The following is a 21,331-nucleotide window of genomic DNA, read 5'->3' as shown; positions in this document are numbered from 1 at the left end:
CTTGATAAAGGTGATTACTCCATTTTAATATTGACTGTCAAGGCTTTCGCATTGTCTGCAGACAACACCTACCGGCTACATCATATTTCCTGGTTGGAATGAAAAACTAGAACTCTGACTGTTCGTGCTCCTACCATACGAAAACGCCGCCATGCTGTGCTTTTCACTCGCCCCTCCGCTCCCCCCGAGACAACAGTGTACATTGACACAGCCGTCGCCACCAAGACATTGACAAATCCAGACAGCGCGGCGCGCCGCGGCGGTGGCCCGAGTTGAAATTGATGGATGTGGCGCATCGAAAATCCCTTCCTATCTCCGCCCCCCTTTTCCGGGGCCTCCATTTAAGCCGTGGAATGGTATGCGAAGAAAGACACTGCAAGTGTACCTGCACTGAAAGTGAACCTGCACTGAAAGTGAACCTGCACTGAAAGTGTACCTGCACTGAAAGTGTACCTGCACTGAAAGTGTACCTGCACTGAAAGTGTACCTGCACTGAAAGTGCACCTGCACTGAAAGTGTACCTGCACTGTACCTGCACTGAAGTGCAACCTGCAGCTCGCCGTCCGTGCCTCTTTTCCCAGTCTGCGTGTCCAGACTTGCTCGGAAAACGTGTCTCTCTCGCACCCATACGACGAGTGGAAGAGCGGAGCGAGACTCTCCGTGCCCGCTAGTCCAGATGTCTGCCGCCCTGGGCTTGCCTCGGCCTCAATGAAGGGACGGGCACGCCTCCAGCACGGCACACTGGAAAAGTGCTGGGAAACGAGAACCGGAGCGCACAGACTCCTGCACACTGCCGGACGTGAAATGTCTGGCCGCGACTGGGCTTGCCTCGGCCCCCAAGAAGCGGGTTGACAGCCAAAGCACGGACATTACTGGGAAAATGGAACCGCAAAGCGGGCACTTTGGGACAGCCGGAGTTTTTTTTAAAATTTTTTCGGTGGATTGAAAGTTCGACTGGGTCCGCACTGTGTGGACCCCCAGCCCGCGTTTACAGCAATAATGCACGGAATTATTTCTGAATATGAGAAAAATTGTCATAAGGCGGTGCACTTTGGCACAGCCAGGCCGATTGTTTTAATTATGAAGAGGGATTTTTCCCCTGGTCTATTGGATTCGACGGACGCGTCTCCGTGCACTGTGTGGAGTGAGAGACAATAATTTCCCGGACCGTCCCGCTGGCCTGGCCTGGGCCTGGCTGGGCTGGGATGGGGCCGCCTGGGCCTGCCTGGGCCCCGCATTGTTGCATTCGCAGATTGAATGAACGCGGCGAGTGTGCGCCCATGCCGTCTCTCTCGCGCTCGCGGCGCGTCCCGGTCGGGCCTCGTCGGCCCCGTGCGGGTGCGAGAGAGACAGACTGTGCCGCCGGATTGTCGGGGGATGAATGAAAACCGGCGGGATAATACGTGGCAATTTGAATCGGCCGCCCGGATTTGAATGATGGGGCACTGGGAGAAGAAAACTCGGCGCCGCCCCGGGTAAACTTGATTGAATTGGAATGGGAGTCTTTCTGCGCCGACGATCGCGAATTGATATAAAAGCCAATATTAGGCAAACTTGAATGCACCGCCATAGGCAGGGCCAGGCAGGGCCAGGCAGGGCCAGGCAGGGCCAGCCAGCACGCCACGCCACTGCCTTTCACCGGGCTGACGCGATATTGCCGGGGAGGAAGACTTGGCGGAGACGGACGGGAAGTGCACATCTATGAGTGTGAGTGTGTGTGTGTGAGAGAGAGAGAGAGAGAGAGAGAGAGAGAGAGAGAGAGAGAGAGAGAGAGAGAGAGAGTGAGAAGAGAGAGAGAGAGAGAGAGGAGAGAGAGAGAGAGAGAGAGTGTCCCGATGAGGAAAAGGTGCAGCAGGGAGATGGTCTCTCGATCGGCGTTCTCCTGCAAACAGGAAGGGCCAGGGCGAACGGACACAGCGCGCTCAGCCGGATAGCAGCAAGTCTCACGACGGACGCGGCAGGAGGAAGAGAGGAAGACCCACACCGTGACAGCCGGGCGCTGCGTGGCCGTGCCTCAGTGGGCCAGAGGACCGGTGGAGGCGGCCAAAACTCTAGACGCGTTTAGAGCTCCAGAGTCGCTAAACAGGCGTCAAACCGAACGTGTGACCCCACCAATGGACTCCTCGTTCGGAGAGCAATCCATTGGTGGGGTCACGGTCACACGTTCGGTTCGAGTCCTGCTTAGCGACTCTGGAGCTCAAAACGCGCCTGGAGTTTTGGCCGCCTCCACCGGTCTTCTGGCCCACTGTGCGTCTTCGGCGGGGAAACAGCAACCGTTCCGGAGCCCCTTCCCTTCCCGGACGGCAGGGCCTCGGCCCACCTCGGCCACGCCGCCCAAGTGCGGTGCGGCGGCGCGGCGGGACGCAGCCTCGAATTTAAATATCAAATGGAAGGGGGTGTTTGTGTAGCGCTGAAAGGTGTGCCCTGGATTTTCGGGCGGGGCTGCGGGGGGCGGGCGGGGCGGGGCGGGGCGGGGCGGGGGGGGGCGGGGCGGGGCGTGCGGCCGTGAAGGCGCCTCCCTCGGCCCGGACCCGAATCGCCCCGGATAATGATTTGTACTCGCTCTATTTTCACTCGGGCGTCATCCGACTAGATGGATTCCCTCCAGCGAGACCTCCGTGCCGCTACTTACGGCAAACCCGTGTCGTCTTGCTCCGACACATGCTCGGAGCCGCTCTCCCGAAACTTTGCCAGCCGGAACAGCCCAGCGCGGCGGCATTGCTGTCTCATGCCTCACACACACGCGCACCCGCACACACACGACGGAGAGAGGCCCCCCCGGAGCAGAGGCAAGTAGTTTACAATAACTGTGCCAGACTGTGAGCCTAAAAGCCTAATTAGTCGCGGGCACCGTAAATCTCGAGTCAGGCGGCCCGGCGGCCTGGCGTCCTCCCGGCCGGCCTTGGTCCTTCCCTCGCCTCCTCGGGGCGCTTCTTCTCGCTCCCCCTCCCGGGCCACCAGGTCGGTCGGCCCTGATAGAGAACAACTAAAACAAAGTGCGGGGCTCGGCCTCTCGAGGACACGGGGCTAATTTAGCGGCGCTCTCTCGTATTGGCCCGTCCGTCCGCCCGTCCGTCCGTCCGCCCGCCCTCTCCGAGATGACTTAGCGGATGACTCTCTGACGCTATGCGGCGCGCCGCGGTGCGGGACTCGGCGCGGCTCTGCGGACGGCCGGGACGGCCTAGAGGGCCATAGAGGCGAGCATCTTAAGCCGTTTTACAGAGGTTAGATTAATGGCTGGCTAATCTAGTTGGCCGCGCTAGTCAGCGGGTGGAAACTCCCTTAGCGCGGCTGGGACCATGTCTCGGGCGGCTCGCCACGGCCCGGTCGGCCGCCCGACGCCCGAGAATGGGCTGCACCGGCCTCTATTATTGCTTAGAAATCAATTAAAAATTCGACTTTTGGAAAAAGTGGCCATGCTAAGCCACAATTTATGAACCAAGGAATCGTTTTCATTCATTGGACTTGACCAACAGATATGTTGTAACAATGAATTTCTCTCCGAAACTTTTCGGCGGCGACGCGCTATCCTGCGAGCTACGGCCATCCTACGCATAGCAAACTTAATCCGTTTCGTTCTCAGCAATCGTTCATCGCATTGTAAATCCGAGAGCAGATTCGAAATCTGCGTGAAATTTCCTGTGGTGTAGGACGTATCGTTATATTTAAAACTCTCAAGATAAAGTGTAGTCATAAGAGGGAAAATAACCTAAAATGACCTTGAAAAACCGGCAAATTTAACGTAGTTTCTCATTATAACTACACTTTATCTTGAGAGTTTTAATATAACGATACGTCCTACGCCCAGAAATTTCCCCGGCAGAGCGCCGGGATTCTGTCTCATGCCTCACACACGCGCACCCGCACACACACGACGGAGAGAGGCCCCCGGAGCAGAGGCAAGTAGTTTACAATACTGTGCCAGACTGTGAGCCTAAAAGGCCTAATTAGTCGCGGGCACCGTAAATCTCGAGTCAGGCGCCCGCGGCCTGGCGTCTCCCGGCCGGCCTTGGTCATTCCCTGCCTCCTCGGGGACTTTTCTCGCTCCCCCTCCGGCCACCAGTCGGTCGGCCTGATAGAGAAACTAAAACAAAGTGGCTCGGCCTCTCGAGGACACGGCTAATTTAGCGGCGCTCTCTCGTATTGGCCCGTCCGTCCGCGTCCGTTCCCAGCCCTCTCCGAGATGACTTAGGGATGACTCTCTGACGCTATGCGGCGCCGCGGTGCGGGACTCGGCGCGGCTCTGCGGACGGCCGGGACGGGCCTAGAGGGCCATAGAGGCGAGCATGTCCAGCCGTTTTACAGAGGTTAGATTAATGCTGGCTAATCTAGTTCCGGCCGCGCTAGTGCTGTGGGCGAGCCCTGGGCGAGCCCTGGCCAAGCCCTGCGCCGGCCTCGCCACAAATTCTGGCAACGGGGGCCCACATTGCCACCAGCCTCGGATTTGCGTCCAGATTGAGCGGGGGCGGGGCGGGCCGCCTGGCGGTTTGTGAGCTTCTAATGGCCACGCCGCCACCGGGCTGCCACTAGCGGAGAAGAATCCACCGGATTAAAGAAGCGTGCTCATTGGGGGCCTTAATCCGGGAAATGTGTTTCGCCGTGAGTCAGTGACTCGACCCGTTTTGTGTCAGACTGTCCTAGAGAGCGCAGCTGCTGCAGGGCCTGCAGGGCGCCGCGCCGTTTGGTTTCAAATCTCCGTCATAAAAGCCGGGCCAGGGCGGCAGGGCCAAGTGGTTAGAAAGGGATGTGTATGCTGTCCGATGAGACGGCACCCATTTGTGATATCTACCCTGCCCCCTCCGGCAGCCCCCCCCCCTCCCCCCTCCCTCTCTCTCTCTCTGGCTTGCTGTCTCCCTCTCCCATGATGATGGTGAGCGCGAGCAGCGCTTGCTCTATCTGTCCCAGCATCTTAAGACCCTCTGCTGACTGAGCTCGTCCGCCCACACTATGCCCAGCCGGAGGGAGAGGGTGGGGCCGAGGCAGGGTGCGAGAAAGGGACAGAGAGAGAGAGAGAGAGAGAGAGAGAGAGAGAGAGAGAGAGAGAGAGAGAGAGAGAGAGAGAGAGAGGCGTGTGTGGCGGAGAGGCGTGCCGAGACGCTTCCGTTCGAGGACCGAGAGAGGGCGGTCCCAAGCAGCAAGAATAATTAATTCTGCCAGGCAGATGTGCTTGCTCGGAGGATGGAATTAAGGTGCGAGCGGTTACACGCCATGAAAGAAATATGCCATGCTGCTCTGGCGAAAGCGACGCTCCCCACTAAAATGTCTCTGCCTCTCTGCTTGCAGGTGAGTCAACGCGGCCGACCCGAACTGACCGTCGAAGCAATCAATTTGATAAGTACCGCCTCTGAATACGGCCAGCTCGGCACAAACTACCCAAGTACTTAGCCCCGGTAATTCCGTGTCAAGTGTTTCAAAATCTTGCCCGGCCAGCGCCGCCGGGGCCCGCGCCTCGGCCAGAAACTTTTTTGATCATCTGACAAAAGAGGTCTGGACAAATGAGAAATGGATACCATTAAGCCGAGGCAGCCAGGCACTGAGAGAGTTCGCCCCGCGCCCCGTGGGGCAGCGCGGCAAGCGCGGCAAGGTGGAGGGGCGGTTCGGTGGGTGGTCGGGCAGGGGGGGGGGGGAGTATGTGGGAATTCCGTTGGGAACGTGTGTGCCCGCGAGAGCCGTGTGAATGATTTCCGTGCCCGGGGTGGATCTGAAGAGAGCCGCGGTTTGTGTGTGTGTGTGTGTGTGTGTGTGTGTGTGTGTGTGTGTGTGTGTGTGTGTGTGTGTGTGTGTGTAGGTGTGTGGGTGTGTGTGTGGGTGTGTGGGGGTGTGTGTGGGGGTGTGTGTGGAGGTGTGTAGGTGAGTGGGTGGGGTTGGAAAAAAAGGAGGTTGAAGAGTGTGCCTGCACCTGCGCCGCTGCCGGCTACGTTCGGCATCTCCATCTCGAAACGTGGAGGTGCTACCCTCGACTTTGATGCCGACCCGATACCCACCCGGAGCACCCAAAGCAGAAAAAAGAGTAAAAAAAATAGAGTTAAAAACAGATTGAAAGGAGTGTTGCAACTGGGCTTCCAACGAAAATGACAGCTGGATAGAGCACCTCCAATGGCGTACCGTTATGTCTGAGCCGAGTCACTGCCGGGCAAAGAACGTTCTCCGCTCGCTGAGGGCCGAGCAGCCGACGCTACGAAATCGCTCAAATCTCGGGAATGCTAAGTCTTTAGGACTAAACAAAACCTGTTGTGGCATCACCTGATTTTGTACTTTCATACTGAGGACACGAAAGATACCTAGGAATAGTTTTTAAAATTAAGTCTGCAAGCGAAAAGCCGCGGCAGTTCAAACAAGGGTACGCGTAGCACCATGATTTAACTCTTAAATTCACCCGCGGGAGCGAATTTTGTGAATGATATTGCGACAAAATGTTTCGGATATCTTAAGGAACAAACTGGTAACAGTAATCTGGTGGAAAACGCTGACAATACTAAAATATCGCTAGTTTCAAGCGTCTGGCGGGCGTCTTCTGCTGGCCCTCAGCGAGCAGGACTTGCCATACTTCGTGCCGCCATATTTCGCATATTGGAAGTGCTCTATTGCAACATGGACTGATGAGTCCCCCCTCCTGGCTGGTCTCGACCCAGTTCGATGTATCGAAACGCGCAGCGAGACTCTCGAAATGGAACGCGCATTCGCATCGCCGAGTGCAAGGTAAACTCTCTTGGCCGAGGACCGCTGGGGCCGAAGCGAGGGCCTCCTAGTTCCGCTTCCTTCCTTTTTCGCCGAATCTGCCCATTAATTAGGGTCTTGCTTTAGATCCCCGGGAATCAATAATGCTTGTAATTACCAGTGGGGCACCGAGCTCCCCGCGCGAGGCTAGCCGAGGCTAGCCGGCCGGCCTGAGACACCCTAATGCCGTTATCGCACTGACTCATGCTCAGCAGAGCAGTGCATGCACTACCCGGAAGGGCTTTCCGATGAGCTCGCTGCCCAAAGTGCTCCAATTCACGTCCGAGTTGCGTCCTTCCACGGACACTCAAGTGGATTTTGGATTTTTCATGGCACGTCGCAGAAAACTTCTTGTCCTTAAGCAACGAAAGGATGTGTGTGGCATTTCTGGGCCTGTTGGTGGCATTGTGTCAAGGCCGCCCCGCCTCGGGCCTCAGCTGCAGCCTGCTGTTGGATTGAGCGTTTGATCGATAGCCAATCAGAAGCGATCTGCCCTGCGACGCGCTGCACTGCCGCCACTGCTGGCCAGAAGACCGGTCAAATCCCCGGCACGACAGGATTCTGCCCTCTGACGGCCTCCTGGAACGCACACAGTGTCCGAGCAGAAATCGAATGGCCAACGGAAATCAAAGTGTTTGATCTCGAAAAATAAGTTAAACGGGTTGCTAGCAGGGTGGCGCTGATTACAGAGGGAGCCTCTGAATAATGCATTTAAACGCCTCTTTGATGGACACCCTGACTTTTCCAGTCGGCAGGGCGTCACAGGAGTCGAATGAGTCTCTAAGTACTTGAAAGACGTCGGAAACTTTTCTTAAAACGGATCGCAGCTCACCTTCCGAATCCTCAATGCACACGGGTTGCATTACAACGAGATGTTAAAAAATAGGTGAGGAAAAAAACGAGAGAGAAAAAGAGCGGGGTGACAGGATTCCAACCCAGGATCACAACGCAGGCCCTTTTTTATTGCTCGCAATATGGTATTGTCGTGTGGTGTCAGACCGTCAGACGCAGTGCGTTGGCTGCCGTTCGCTGCCGTTCGCTGCCGTTGGCTGCTTCCTGCGAGGTAGACTTCCATTACTGCCTGACGTGGATCCTCCGTCGACTCCGTCCGTCGCCGGATTGTGGACGCCAAAGGAATTGGAAATCAGGATTTATTGAAGGCGGCGCCCAATATGGAGAGTTCCTGCTTACCATTTGACATCAAAGCCGCTGTGTTTTCTCAACGCCCTTTCCCCCTCTTTTTTCTCTCCTCCACTGTTTTTCCTCCACCTGCGGGTTTATTTACCGGGCGACGTGTCATTGTGTTGCTGCACTGTGAAAGGGGCAAAGTGGACCCAGCCACCGAGACCAGGACGCGGCGAGTGGCGCCAATTTTGAAAGTGTGCGTCTGTCGGACCGCCGAGCAGAATCAATTTCCAAACGACGAGCGCCGTTCTTTGCGTTGGCCGGTTCGCTGGCCGCGATCATTTCGGCGCGCGATTCGGTTGCAGACTCGGACGAATCCCCTCCCACAGTGGGCCAGAGGACCGGTGGAGGCGGCCAAAACTCCAGACGCCTTTTGAGCTGCAGAGTCGCTGAACGGGACTCGAACCGACCATGTGACCCCACCAATGGATTGCTCTCCGAGCGAGGAATCCATTGGTGGGGTCACACGTTCGCTTCGAGTCCCATTCAGCGACCCTGGATGTCAAAACCCGTCCGGGATTTTGACCGCTGGCCCACTGTGCCCCAGGCCACCATAATCGTACACGTGTATTCCAGTGTGGGAGGGGCATAGGGCCGGCAGGGCGGTCGACACGCTACCCCGTCGGGCCGTCGGGCCGTCGCGGAGAGCGGCTGCCAAGGTCGCCGTCAGTCCTCCCCCTCCCCTCCTGTCCCTCTCCCCTCCCCTCCTCCCCCGGTCTCGCCTCTCCAGCCTAATGAATGAAACTGAGGGCTCTGCACTGGCCTGGGACTCGCCCCGACTCGCATCGCGGGCCCCATCAGCCCGCGCCCCGATTGTATCGAAGGGGCTGTGAGGGACGGGAGGGGGCCGCCGGGAGTGGGGGGCGGGGAATGGGGGGCCGGGAGTGGGGGGCGGGGAGTGGGGGGCCCTTCCACGTGGAAAAGGGAAGAACCACCGGGAGGGGCGCGGCGGCGCGGCGGCGCGTGGGTGTGGCGAGGACTGACGTCATTCGTAGTGCGGGTTTACTACGGTGGCGGCGCGGCCCGGGACTCCTCCCTGCAGAGCCTCGCCTCGTCGAATGCAGCGCAGTCCGTCACACGTGTTGACCGTAATGACGTAATCTGCAAAAAAAAAATCCGAAAAAAAAAATTACATAAAAACCCGAGGCTTTGCTCGATGAGTCGCGTACAGCCCGAGAGGCCCGCTGAGGGTGCCTCTCGCCAGCTTCCCAGTGAACGTCCTTCATTTGTTTCGCCAGTGACATTAGCTATTCCACGTGTTGACGGCGGAGCATTTATCAGGATTGTGACTATTCAGTCTCATCCACCGGGCCGCTCAGCACGCTCAGCCACGCCACTCACCCCCTCCGGCTCCAGCCAGCCCCCCGCCCCCCGCCAGCAATGCCTCGCCACTGCTAGCCACTCTGCCGCTGCCAGCCACTCTGACGCTTTTTCCGCGCATTAACAAGTCAGCTGCGAACTGCAGAGCGGCGCGGCCGACACAGGTGACCTGATTCCTATGCCTGGCGCGCCCCGGCGGCGCGCACAGTGGGCCGGCGCCGGCGGACAAAACTCGGGACGCGTTTCGAGCTCCAGAGTCGCTAAACAGGACTGGAATCGAACGTGTGACCCCACCAATGGGTTCCTCTCCGAACGAGGAATCCATTGGTGGGGTCACACGTTCGGTTCGAGGCCCATTTAGCGACCCAGGAGCTCAAAACGCGTCCGGGATTTCGTCCACCCCACCCCCACCGGTCTTCTGGCCCACTGTGCGCTGTTCGAAATCACAGGGCGCGCAGAGATCGGCGCGCAAGTGCCGTCCCCGGGCGCGCTGTCGGTCCGCGGCTCCGCGGTCGACCTCGCTCGTCGAGGGCGGGGCGTGGCGGGGCGTGGCGGGGCGTGGCGGGGCGTGGCGGGGCGGCGAGGCGGCGGGGCTATCGGGGTTTCATTGTCACTCGGCCTCGGGCGCGCGCCGCGGACGCGCGTTTTACAGGGTGCTCGGCGTCGGCACCGTTCGGCACGGCCTCGGACACGGGGTGCTTTTGTGCAGCGCGTGTATTCAGGCCACTCGGACGGGGCGGGACGGCCGGGCGGGACGGCCAGCACAGTGCTTTGGTTTTACAACTTGTTTGTGCTTCATGGGGCCAGTGCGGGCCAGTGTCCGAGGCCGGGGGGAGGGGGGAGTAGATCAGCGCGCCGGACCGGAGGGGTGCAGTGCACAGGATCCCAAACACGCACGCACACACGCACGCACACACCTACACACACACACACACACACACACACACACACACGCAAACGCTAACGCACAGTCACACACAGGGACCGCGCACACGTGGGATCCAGGACACACCGTCGCCCCTTCAGGCTTTTCGGGGAAAGTTAAGCGAGAATTACGACCTCGCTATCGAGTGCCCCCCCCCCTCTCCCTCCCCCGCCGTGTCGTGGTTCGGATGAGGAACGAGCGTGCCAGATACTGTAGTATACGTTTTGTTCGAAAAGTGTAGGCGCGAGGACAGTAGCGCGGCCGGGGTGCCGGGTGGGGCGCTCGGTGCTCGGCCGGTGGGGGGGGGGGGGGGGGGGGGGTCAGGCCAGCTGCCGAGCTTCCCGTCGCCCGCTCCGTGATTTCGCTTCGGCCCCTGTTTGGCGGCGCTTTCTCGCTCTCTTTTATTTATCTGGCGATTCCTGCACAACCCCCCACCCCTCCCCCCCACCCCTTTTTAGCGGCCGAAACAGATTGCCCCTTTTCCACGTGAGTGTTTACGACGCGGAGTTTAGCGACATTTTAAAGAAAATTGCCTTCAAGTTTCGCTCTGCCGGCCCGCTTTCGCCTATACCTTCCATTTCAGTGCGTGTTGTTGTTGTTTTTACCGCGTCCTCGCCGCGCGCTCCGCCTTCTTAAGTCAGCTTGGTTACACCAGCCTCAGAGTGTCTCGCCTCGGGACAGGGACCCACGGGCCACGGCGGCGTGGCGGTAAAAAGCAGTGTGGAAGTAGAGAAAGGCCACGGATAGCGGAGGAAAGAAAATGTGATACGACGAGGCCGGATATGGATGGAGCCGACGCTGAAAAGGGGGAGGGGGGGAGGGGCTCTGATTCACGAAGGGCCCGGGATGCCCGAATGGGGTCAACACATTTCAGGTGCAGGCAGACTGGTGCACTGGGGCCGGGCCGAGGGCCGGGCTGTGCACTACACTACATGCCCGCCGCAGCCTGGAGGAAAATAGTGACGTCACCCTGGAGACGGCCGGACCGGCACTGGAGGCAGGAGAAGTCCAGGCAGGCCGCCCTGGAGTCCTGTGCACGTGTGCCGCTTAGTGTGTGTCTTTGTGTGTGGGTGAGAGTGTTTCTGTCCGTGTGTGCAGTGTTGTCTTTACCGGGCGCGAAAGCAAAGGCCCAGTTTCACAGAAGAATAAAGGTGCATGCTTTCTCTCTCGTTTGCGAGTGTGGGTGACGTGTCCTCGAAGGACGGGTTTTCCTCGTCCTGTTGTTCCCCGTCCCCGGGCTCCGCGTCCCTTTTTTTTCGAGGACGTGGATTTGTCGTCCCTTTCCGAAGGATCTGCGAATAAGCAAGTATTTGCGGTGTAGGCGCCCGCCCCGCCTTGTGCAAAGAAGGGATAATCAGCAGGCTGATGTGTGCCGTGGCACCGACTCGTCTACGCGTGCTGCGGCGCGGAGGGGGGTGGGAGCGTCGCTGAAGCGGCAACTCTGATACCACGCCGAGCGCGCCGGCAACCCGGCAGGCAACCCGGCAGCGAGCCTAGCGGGGCCTCGTGGTGGGGCCTCGAGCCTCGACGGACGCCCGGGTATATTGATTACGCCCATCTTAGCCTTCACCGCGGTGCCTGCATGGCCTGCCCCGTCGGCCTGCACCGGCACGGCGGCGCGGCCGCACGGCGTGCACGTGCAAGGGACGGGGGCAACCTTAGCGTATCAGTGAGGGTCGCCGAGTGTGTCCCCGGCGAGGGCCGGCGGCGCGCCGTGCTAGGGGGGCCACTCGTCCAGGACGAGGGCGAGGGGCGCATCCGGAAGGGCCTGAGCGAGGCTAGGCGAGGCTAGGCGAGGCTAGGCGAGGCTAGGCAGCTGCGCGGTACGGTGAGCAGTTTGTTCCGCGCTGCTCCTGGCACCGTCCCTGGCGTCCCCCCGCCCACAAGCACCCCCTGCGACGCCCCAGCGAGCGCGGCGAGCGCGGCGAGCGCGGCGAGCGAAGCCAGCACCCCCACCCTCGGCCACCCCCGCGGCCACCCCCCGCGGCCCCGCGAGCGCCGCTTGCGTGCGCGGTGGACCCCGGCGCCGGGCTCCGCCGACATCGGCCCGACATCGGGGAGCTTCGGGTGTCTTCGGGTTGCTTCGGCAGCTCACAAATCTACCCCCGTAGCGGCGCTGGCGCTGTTGGCGCTGCCCCTGCAACCACTGCCTCCACCGCGCCGCCCGCCCTCTCTCTCCCACCCACGCGGGCGGGGAGGGGGAGGGGGTTGTAGGACTAGCGCCAGGCTGCCTGCCTCGCCCGCGGCAGGCCTGCCTCGCAGCCAGCAGTAGCGCCTGGCACGTCGGCCTGTACCCACCCTGTGCCCTGCCCAGCCCTCTCCTGCAAGAGCCCAGCCCGCCGGCCAGTGTTCGAGTGTCGTGGGGCCTTGTGCTTGTTGTAGCGGCGCGACCAGCGCCCCCACCGTCTCCACCACGCTCTCGTCAGTCTCGGCTGGACTTCCAAACCCGGCGACACCCAAAATGGTAGGAGGAAACGGCGACCACCCTTTGGATTTAACCCTGGATACCCCTGGATACCCCTGGATACCCCTGGATACCCCTGGATACCCCCTGGATAATCACTGGATACCGGATTACCACACCGTGCCTGCCGCCGCGCCGCCGCGCCGTGCCGGGTTCCCCTGCCGGGTTCCCCGGCCGCTCGCTTTTCCGGGTCCGGCGAGGCCTGGCTGCCGGAGCGGCCGGAGCTCGGCGAGGCGTTGGTGACGCACTCGTTTCCGGGTGGAGCAGAGACGCTGGAAGCGCTTCAAGCGCTGCAAGCGCCGGAAGTGGAGTTTGCCTTGACTTGAGTGCGGCCTGCAAGCGGCCGGAGCCTGGAACCTGGAACCCGGAACCCGGAACCGGGCGGACGCTGGAGCCCCTGGATCCCCTGGAACCTCTGGAACCCGGAAACGGTGCCCAGAGTCCAACTCCGGCGAAATACTGCGCACTTACAGTGCCGCGCGCCTCCGAAGCCTCGCTCCCTTTCCTCCCGAGAAGGAAGTATTTTTCTGCTCCCTGCTTCTCTCTTTCTCTCTCTCTTTCTCTCTCTCTTTCTCTCTCTCTTTCTCTCTCTCTACACCACTCCGCACTCTTGCGAGTGCCGGAACGTCGCGGAAAGCGTGTGCCAAGTGACAAAGTGCCCGAAGTGCCCCAAGTTTCGTGGATTACTCAACAAAGTGGACAGTGGATAGTGTTTGGAGGTCGCGCCGGGTCACGCCGAGCAACATCAGCGACTGCGTGTTTGTGTTTGCGTGCGATTCGGTGGCCACGGCCGGGACTCGCTGCGTTCATGCGCTGTGCGTGTGTGTTGGTGTGTCTGAGGACTGCTGTATGCTCTCAGTGGTGCGCCTTTCGGCGCCTGTGTGCGTGTGTGAGTGCGCCCGTGCGTGTGTGTGAGTATGTGTGCGTGTGCCCATTTGTTCTCGCGCCCTGCCGCTCTCTTTTGCGCCCTTTTTGCGGCGAGTACAGTCGCGAAAAGCATTTCGCCGCGTCCCGACCGGAAGTACATATTTACCCGGAAATAGCTCGGCCCCAGCTGAGGCCCCACCGAAGTTGAATAAGGGAGGCTTGTGTACAGTAAAGAACCGCCGCGAAAAAGTCCGCGCGCGCCAGCCGGCGAGCGAGCGAGCGAGAGAGAGAGAGAGGCAAAGGATTTTGCGAGCGCGAGGGAGACGCAGTCAAGGATTAGGGGTAATAATCCGCGGGGATAAATTCAACCACGGCGAGGACCTCATCTCCGCCGCCTAAATTTTTCATACATCTGTCGTTTCCGTTTTGCTGCCTTTCGCCCTCCTGAATATTGTCATCCTAAACCCCTGGCCCGCTCTCATTTTTTTCTGGCACCCCGCGAATCGGCGCGGCGGCCCCGCACTCCTCGTGTCAGTCATCTCCGCACTCCTCCTCCTCGTCGTCCTCCTCTCTCCCTTTTCAATCTGACATTCTCACTCGCACTCCGTGTCTCCCTTCCACTCCACAGTGGAGCGCCCTCGCCTCGGGGCTGTATGGCCCGGCTAAGGAACCCGTACTACGGTAAAGCACCACCGCCGGGGAGGGGGCGGGGAGAGAGGGAGAGAGAGGTGACGTGGACGACCGAGCCTGGCACTAGCCTGGCGAGGGCATAAAACCTCCATTGCACACGGCCGGGCAGCGCTGAAGAGCAAATGCTCCTCGACTTTGTCGGAGTGAAAGAAAAGAAAGTGTCGTGCTACGTTCGGCTCTGCATGTGTTTGTTCGCGGCCCTGTCTGTGTGTGTGTGCGTGTGTGTGAGTGCTGTGGTACAGTGTGTATTATATATTATGCTAAAACATGGTCGTAGAATGGGGTCAGTCGAGGCGGAAGCTGTGTCTGTGTGCGTGTGTACATATTGCGGAAGACATACGCCAAAGGTTGTGTCTAGGTGCGCACGTGTTCTCGTGAGTGTGTGTGTGCCCGTGTGTGTGTGTGAGTGCGTGTGTGCGTGCGGCCTTGCGCGCGTGGGACCCATTGTGAATTCACTAGGGCCTTTTGAGGAATATGGAACGTATGGCCGGTGTCCGCTGCCCAATGATTTAGCAATGCAGGCCGCGCGGTGCCCGCTGGCTGTAGCTAGTGCTGTAGCTAGCGCCGTAGCTGAAGCTGGAGGCAGAGCTGGTAGCTCACGGCGCCGACGCTCCGAACGCACCGATATCGCACTCGAGGTGCGAGGAGCGCTGGCCGCGTCATCCAGGATTACTATCATTCATATTCCAGTGCAGTGCCCAACTCGCGCCATCGCGCCGCCGTTGCGAGCACCGCCCTCTCATAACGTGTTTTTGGCGCGCAAAAACAAATGCTGGCCGTTTGCGGGGGGCGGTGGCGGCGGCGGGAGATTTAAGCTCATCACTCATGCTGCAACAAAAGAGAGTGACCGCCGGCGACCAGTTTTAGGGCAACAATGCGTTCCAATTTGGTCGGGGGCGGCGGGGGCGGCGGGGGCGGCGGGGGCGTGGCCGACGGGGGGCGGCGGCGGGGTCGCGGGGGTTATATAAGGCAGCAATACAACGCGCTGGGCCTCATCCCTCCATCAAAGACCCCGTCGCGGCCGCCGCTGCCCCCGGCTGGATTGGGACCGAATCGCAACTTCTTCCCCTTGATGGTGGGATTTGGGGGCGGGGGAGGGGGACGTACTTGGCGAATGGTATAAATCAGCTACAGAGGCGAATCACTAAAATATAAAAGTTGGAGACGATAAAATTTAGTGGGCTAGGGGGCGGCTTGCCACGTGGGGCGCGGGGAGCACCGAGTCAACGGGACGAAGGCATCCTTGTCCTCGCAGTGGCGTGCGCGTCGCGTGGCACGCAGACACGCAGTGACACGCAGGCACGCCGTGACACGCAGGCACGCAGTGACACGCAGGCACGCCGTGACACGCAGGCACGCCGTGACACGCAGACACGCAGTGACACGCAGGCACGCCGTGACACCGCACGGCACGCCAGGTGACAGCAGCAGAGCACGCAGAGTGACACGCAGGCACGCAGTGACACGCAGGCACGCAGTGACACGCAGGCACGCCGTGACACGCAGGCACGCAGTGACACACACGCCGGCGGCGTTCCATTATTCACCGAACGGGAATCAAAAATCCAATGGCACGCAGCACGGCCCGCTGAATCCGAACGGTAGTTCGCCGAGAGAGAGAGAGAGAGAGAGAGAGAGAGAGAGAGAGAGAGAGAGAGGAAGAGAGAGGGAGAAGAAGAGGAGAGGAGGGATCGCGCATGCTCGAGGTCGGGGAGTCCGCCGAGCTGGAAATACATGGCGGTAATTCCGAGCCAAACTTGGCGTTGCCTGGCGTTGCCTGGCGTTGCCTGCACTGCTTTGCTTTGCAGCGCTTTGCAGTGCACTGCACTCCTTTGAGGTATGTGGCGCCTGGCGGCGCCTGGCTAGCTCGCACCTCGCGGGGAATGTATTCGATTCGGCCGGCATAAATCAAGCGGGCAGGACGGTGATCCCCGCATCCGGTGGGGCGGCGCGCCGCGGCGTCCAGGAGGGGCGCTATGACAAAGCAGCCGCCCGCAGCCCCGCAGCCCCGCAGCCAGCACTACAGCGGATCCTTGAGAGTTTGAAGGAGAGCGCACGCCCTCCGCCAGTCCGCCGGTCCGTCTGCCTGCCTGTCTGTCTGTCGGCCCGGACGTGGTAAGGGAGGTCAAGGATGGTACCGCATTCACTTGGAGGGACTTTTTCCGGGCGTTTCTTCCTCTGGCGGTTTTGCCGCGGACGAGCTGGATTGGAGCCCCGAGCCGGCTGAGCCGCGGCTACGGTGGCGCTGCGAGTGCGAGAGAGCGCGACGGAGCGGCGCCGCGAGAGCGACAGAGTGCGAGCGTCGCCAGGCGATTGTGGCGTACTGCTGATCAAGTTGTCACACTTCTCCCGCGCGCCCCCCGCGCGCCCCTCTCCCCAATCCAGTCCGCCGACGCTCAAAGGACGCTCAATTTAGCGCCTTCACGCCTCACAGGTTCCTCCCGTGTCGTCCGCATTCCCTTCTTGCCCCCACCCCCTCCACCGCAACCCTTTTCGGTTCACTCCTGAACCCTGGGCCGTCCCTGGCCGCCCTGCCCGCCTTGCGGCCTTGCCGCTTCGCTGGGACCCTCGCCGACTTTCCGGCAACGGGGAAGCTAACTATACCACATTTCCGCTCTCTGTCGTCCCGTGTTCGTCTTGCCCCTTTCCCTCCCTCCCTTTCTCTCTCTCTCTCTCTTTCCGTTATCTCTTCTTCTCCTGCTCGCATATTTCGCCGTGTCGTTGCGGGCAACATAACCTAAATTTCGCCGTCGGGGGGAGGAAGCCGCGAAGCCGCGCGAAAGGGCGCCCGGCCCATTTGTCGTGACTCTCCCGACTCCCCGACCCTTACAGCTCACCCTTCAGACTCTCCCGATTCTCGCGATTGTCTCGACCCTTTTTCAGACTCTCCCGATTCTCGCGTTTTTCCCGACCCTTTTTCAGACTCTCCCGATTCTCGCGATTTTCCCGACCCTTCAGACTCTCCCCATTCTCGCGGCTGTCATTTTCCCCGGAAAAGTATGAAAAATATTGCGAGAGTCATCGCGGCCTCGGCGTCCCGCGTTTTTTTTTTTTTTAGATTTTCCGCGCCGCGATTTTCAGAACTGCCCCGCCACGCGTGGAACACCGTCTGCACTGCCACAAACAGAAGCCCGATTATCGGTGTTCGTGCAAACAAAAAAGAGATAATAAAAAATATAAAAAAATACAAATTGCCAGGTGGCTCTGCAACGCCGTGATAAAGTGACAGGCATGCAGTCCTGCCTTGTCAGAGGGGTCACAGGGGAATGGTGTGGGAGAGATTGGCAGGACTGCATACCAACGCGAATTGCTAGTCGCGACGCAAAAGAAAGCGGAGACGTTTTCGCGTGTCGGCCGAACGATTTTGGAGAGTCGCAAACGCCGTGATGGACGCGCTTTTTGGCAGTGCGGTGGGTGGCAAGCAGTGGCAAGGACGCCGGGGCGCCCTGCAGCGCTTCTTACCGGGGAGCAACGAACCATACAAATCGATGTGACGGCCTCGCTAGCTCTAATTGCTGGGGGGAGTGCGCTTGAGGGTGTGAGTGTGTGTCTGTGAGTGTGGGCGTGTGTGTGTGCCTGCGGCTGAATAGGTGAGTGTGGTTTATGCTGAGCGGCGCCGTGTGGGACTCTTCTTGAGAGCGCCATTTAGCTTACGCGGGACCGACTGTGTACAGCCTCATCAGCGAAGCGCTAAAGTGGGGGCAGGTTGCGCGGGAGCGACTATGCGTCTGACAGGTGTACCAGTGTACCACCCCGTCCGAGAGGGTGGGGGTCGCTTTCAAAGGTTTCAACTTTCCTGGGGCAGGGCGGGTCGGGGCCGGGGGCGGCCCGGGGGCGCGAAGCGTTCATGCATCGGCTTGGCCTGCGCGGACTCCTTGCCGCTGGGTCTCAGCAGCAAGGAGTGTACACTAGCTGATGAGTTGAAGACACCTTGGTTAGACCGCTCCGCCACGCCTCTGGAAGCTGCGAGGGCCCTCGCCCTGATGCTAAGCTGCCTCAGGTGCCATTACATGGCGCTGTCGCCCTGTTGCCCAGCAATAAAGAAGAAAGAGAGACGAAGCTTGTCTCTGCGCGCGGAGCGGCAGAGGGGGAGGGGGCAACTCGGTGCGTCGCATGGCGTCCCCAGGGCCCCAAGGGCACTTGGCAACTCATCAGCAGCTAGACCCGGCCGCCCCGGCCGCCCCGGCCGCCCCGCGTCTCTGGGCTGTCTCATTTCATTTGCACCGCACTTCCGGTTATCCGTCTTTCCGGCCACGCATTACAGGCCAATCTGCGCGCTTCTTTTTGTCGCCCGACTTTGCATAAACTGCAATATTACGACGGGGAGGGAAGTGGGTAAAAAGGAGGGAGGGGGAGAGGTGCCGAGCGGCGCGCGGTTAATCAATTAATGCCTACGCTAATAAAGTTAATCGTTCCGTCGTCGGCCTAATGAGCGCACGGCGTTACACGCCGCCTTGGATTAGCGTGCGTGCGATAGTGTCACGGGGCGCGAGCACGCACGCCGTTTTTTCTCCCCTTTTTTTATTTTCTCACCCCTTCCAGGCGGCACAGTGTAATTTTCCTTGTCGTGATACTCGAAGCGCATACCCAAGCACTCCCCCTCCCCCTCACAGTGTGCACGCAGTAGCGATTTGTGTGCAGGTGGTTGGTTTTCGCGTGCCGTCGGCGCTATGTCGCGAGGCGCCGCTGGAAGTTCCTTCATTTGTCATGAGGCGATGGTGACTCATCGCTATTCGCAGGATATCGAGGCCCATCGCTATTCGCAGTCCTGTCGTGCGGATAATCCTAACCGTTGTCTTTGTTGCAGATGGTGACGCGGACGAAGAAAATTTTCGTGGGCGGCCTCTCGGCGCCCACAACTCTCGAAGACGTCAAAAACTACTTCGAGCAGTTCGGACCGGTGAGTTGAGTTGGAGTTTGCCGGCGGTGGCGGTGTTCTACTCGCTGGGGACTGCGGAGCGTTGACCTCCGCCCTGGCCAGCTTGGCCGGCCTGGCCGCCTTGCGGTGGCGCGGTCGTCCCAGCGGAACCCACCGAATCTTTAGCACAAAAGAACCCGGGCCATGACCTTTCGGTGCTAATAGTCACCTCCCCCTAAGTTCTGCGCCCTGGGATCTCTGAGCCAATCGGTCGGCCGGACTGTCACCCTGACGGTGTGGCGGCGGGCCGAAAGGACACGCTGACCTTAGTCACGGCTCCCCCGGGACGCGCTGAGGTCCCCGTTGACGTAATCTCCACCTGCCGCCACTCGAGATTCCCCGTCCCGGGATTTTTTGTTTGTTTCACCAGAGCGGTGTGGCAAAGTAGGAAAAATTTAGCGGCCTGGGGCCCTCCTGCAGACTGTCTATGTCTCTCTCGCACTCACGGGGCGTGCCTTGTAGGCGCGAGAGGGACAGGGCGACGAAAGCGGCTCTCGGAATCAGTCCGCTGGTTGACCTTCTCCCCGCCCCCGCGGACGGCGCCACCACACTGCCGCGCTCGCGCCGTTCAGTGTTTTCGGCCTGAGTTGTGGTGCCGGCGTGGACGGGCAGGACGGGCACGGCGCGCGGCTACGCCAGGGTAATTTTTCATGTTTACCACCGTGTCACTTGCAGGGATTTCGCCTTCGCCCCGGTCGAAGTCGGCCGCCCCACCCCATCCAGCCCCAGCCAGCGCGCTGCGGGGACCCCCAAGACGTCTCCGCGGCACAGGCCACTATACCCTGTCACTGAAAGCAGCTCCGTCACTCTACCCCGTCACTACCTCGTCACGAAAAGGACCTATCCTGTCACCGAATGTAGCCACCCCCGCCCACAGCAAACCCCCTAAAAGAGGCGCTCACTGCCCCATCACTACCTGGGCGGCGCCTGCAGCGAGCCAGACCTTGTTTGCCTCGAAAGGGCAAGCCCTGCAGGGGGGGCGGGGCGAGGCGTCGAAGGGTGCGGACCGTTTCCGAATCCAGGGACGCGCTTCGCCGCTTCGCCGCTTCGACGCGCCACACGATTTATCGCTGTTTTTCATCTGTTTTTGAGCGAACAGCGCTGAACAGCGCCGCGGCGGTCCAGCAGAGTCCCTCTACTTTACGGATGGCGCTTTTTTTCTGCCCCCTCACCCCGCCGGCGCCGCTAGCGGGGTGGGTCTGGCAAGGAGATGCGTGGCTCTGGCGGACGAACGGAATCGCATCGGACCCGGCCCGACCTCGCAAACACTCCGCGTCGGTTTTGATCGGTGGTTTGCCTAGCGACCTTGGCCACTCCCTGTTTACTCGCGAAGCCTTCTATCAGACCCGCTCCCTCCCTCTTCCCTCATTTCGTCTTTATTTAATTTACGGCTTTGTCTTTATTTCCACCGCAGCGCCTTTTTTCCCTTTCTCTCCTTTCTTCTCGCGTTGCTGGAAACGGGATTGACCCCATTCAAGTCCGTCTTGTCTCGGCAGATGTGCAAAATTCGGCCTAATTTCCATTACTTTACTCGTCGAAGAAAAGGGGGGGGGGGAGGCAGCTTTCTTGCACGTTCAGAAGAGACGGGATTTTCGGGCTGAACAGCGCGCGGGCGTCGAGACCGAAAATGTTGTAGCGCGCTTTCTCTCTCTCTCTCTCTCTCTCTCTCTCTCTCTCTCTCTCTCTCTCTCTCTCTCTCTCTCTCTCTCTCTCTCTCTCTCTCTCCCTCTTCCTCCGGCCGCGATGAAGTAACGCCCAAACTTTTATCCTCGGGCGCGGAAATAATTGTGAAGAAGGAGGCGGTGCTAGAGGCGGCCAGAGAGAAATAAATAAAACTCATTCCCCTAAAAATATGACGGCGATTGAGAATCTGAACGGTTCCTTCGTTTTGCGAGAAAATAGAAGACAAAGAAAAGCAAACAAGAACAAAAAGAAAACAACAACAGGAAACGATCGGTGAAATTGAAATGAAGTATGAGAGTCCAACATTGACTGTGTCTGGGTGCTAGAGGGGTGTCACGGCTGTCTGGGTGTGGTCAGACAGAGATATGTGTTTGCGTGCGTGTGTGACCGCGCGGAGAGAGAGGGAGAGAAAGAGAGAGACGAGAAAAGCTGCTGAGAAAGAGAACCTCCCAGCAAGTGCGATTAAAAGTTGGTGATAGTAGTGATTGATGCTTCCATATCCGTGCGCCGGGGAACATCAGCTGGAGAATGAAAGAGGGAGAGAGAGAAAGAGAGAGAGAGA

The 21,331-nt window shown here is 59.8% G+C and overlaps 1 protein-coding gene across 7 annotated transcripts in view; it reads left to right on the top strand.

The window, feature by feature from the left end:
* LOC117645294 (RNA-binding protein Musashi homolog Rbp6) overlaps window positions 1-21,331 on the top strand; it is a 310,020-nt gene that overhangs the window by 187,273 nt on the left and 101,416 nt on the right. For 5 of the 7 annotated variants that reach the window (XM_034385366.1, XM_034385364.1, XM_034385365.1 and 2 more), the window contains exons 1-2: window positions 12,416-12,611; window positions 18,976-19,068. In XM_034385366.1, coding sequence (XP_034241257.1) covers window positions 12,609-12,611; window positions 18,976-19,068 — 96 coding nt within the window. In that variant the 5' untranslated portion in view covers window positions 12,416-12,608. Of the gene's footprint in view, window positions 1-12,415; window positions 12,612-18,975; window positions 19,069-21,331 lie in introns of those variants that run through there. The other 2 variants (XM_034385367.1, XM_034385362.1) reach the window with 1 other exon arrangement.

This window comes from Thrips palmi, unplaced genomic scaffold, assembly GCF_012932325.1.
Source record: "Thrips palmi isolate BJ-2018 unplaced genomic scaffold, TpBJ-2018v1 HiC_scaffold_18, whole genome shotgun sequence".
Lineage (NCBI taxonomy): Eukaryota > Metazoa > Arthropoda > Insecta > Thysanoptera > Thripidae > Thrips > Thrips palmi.
This window is presented reverse-complemented; position numbering and strand designations above follow the sequence as displayed.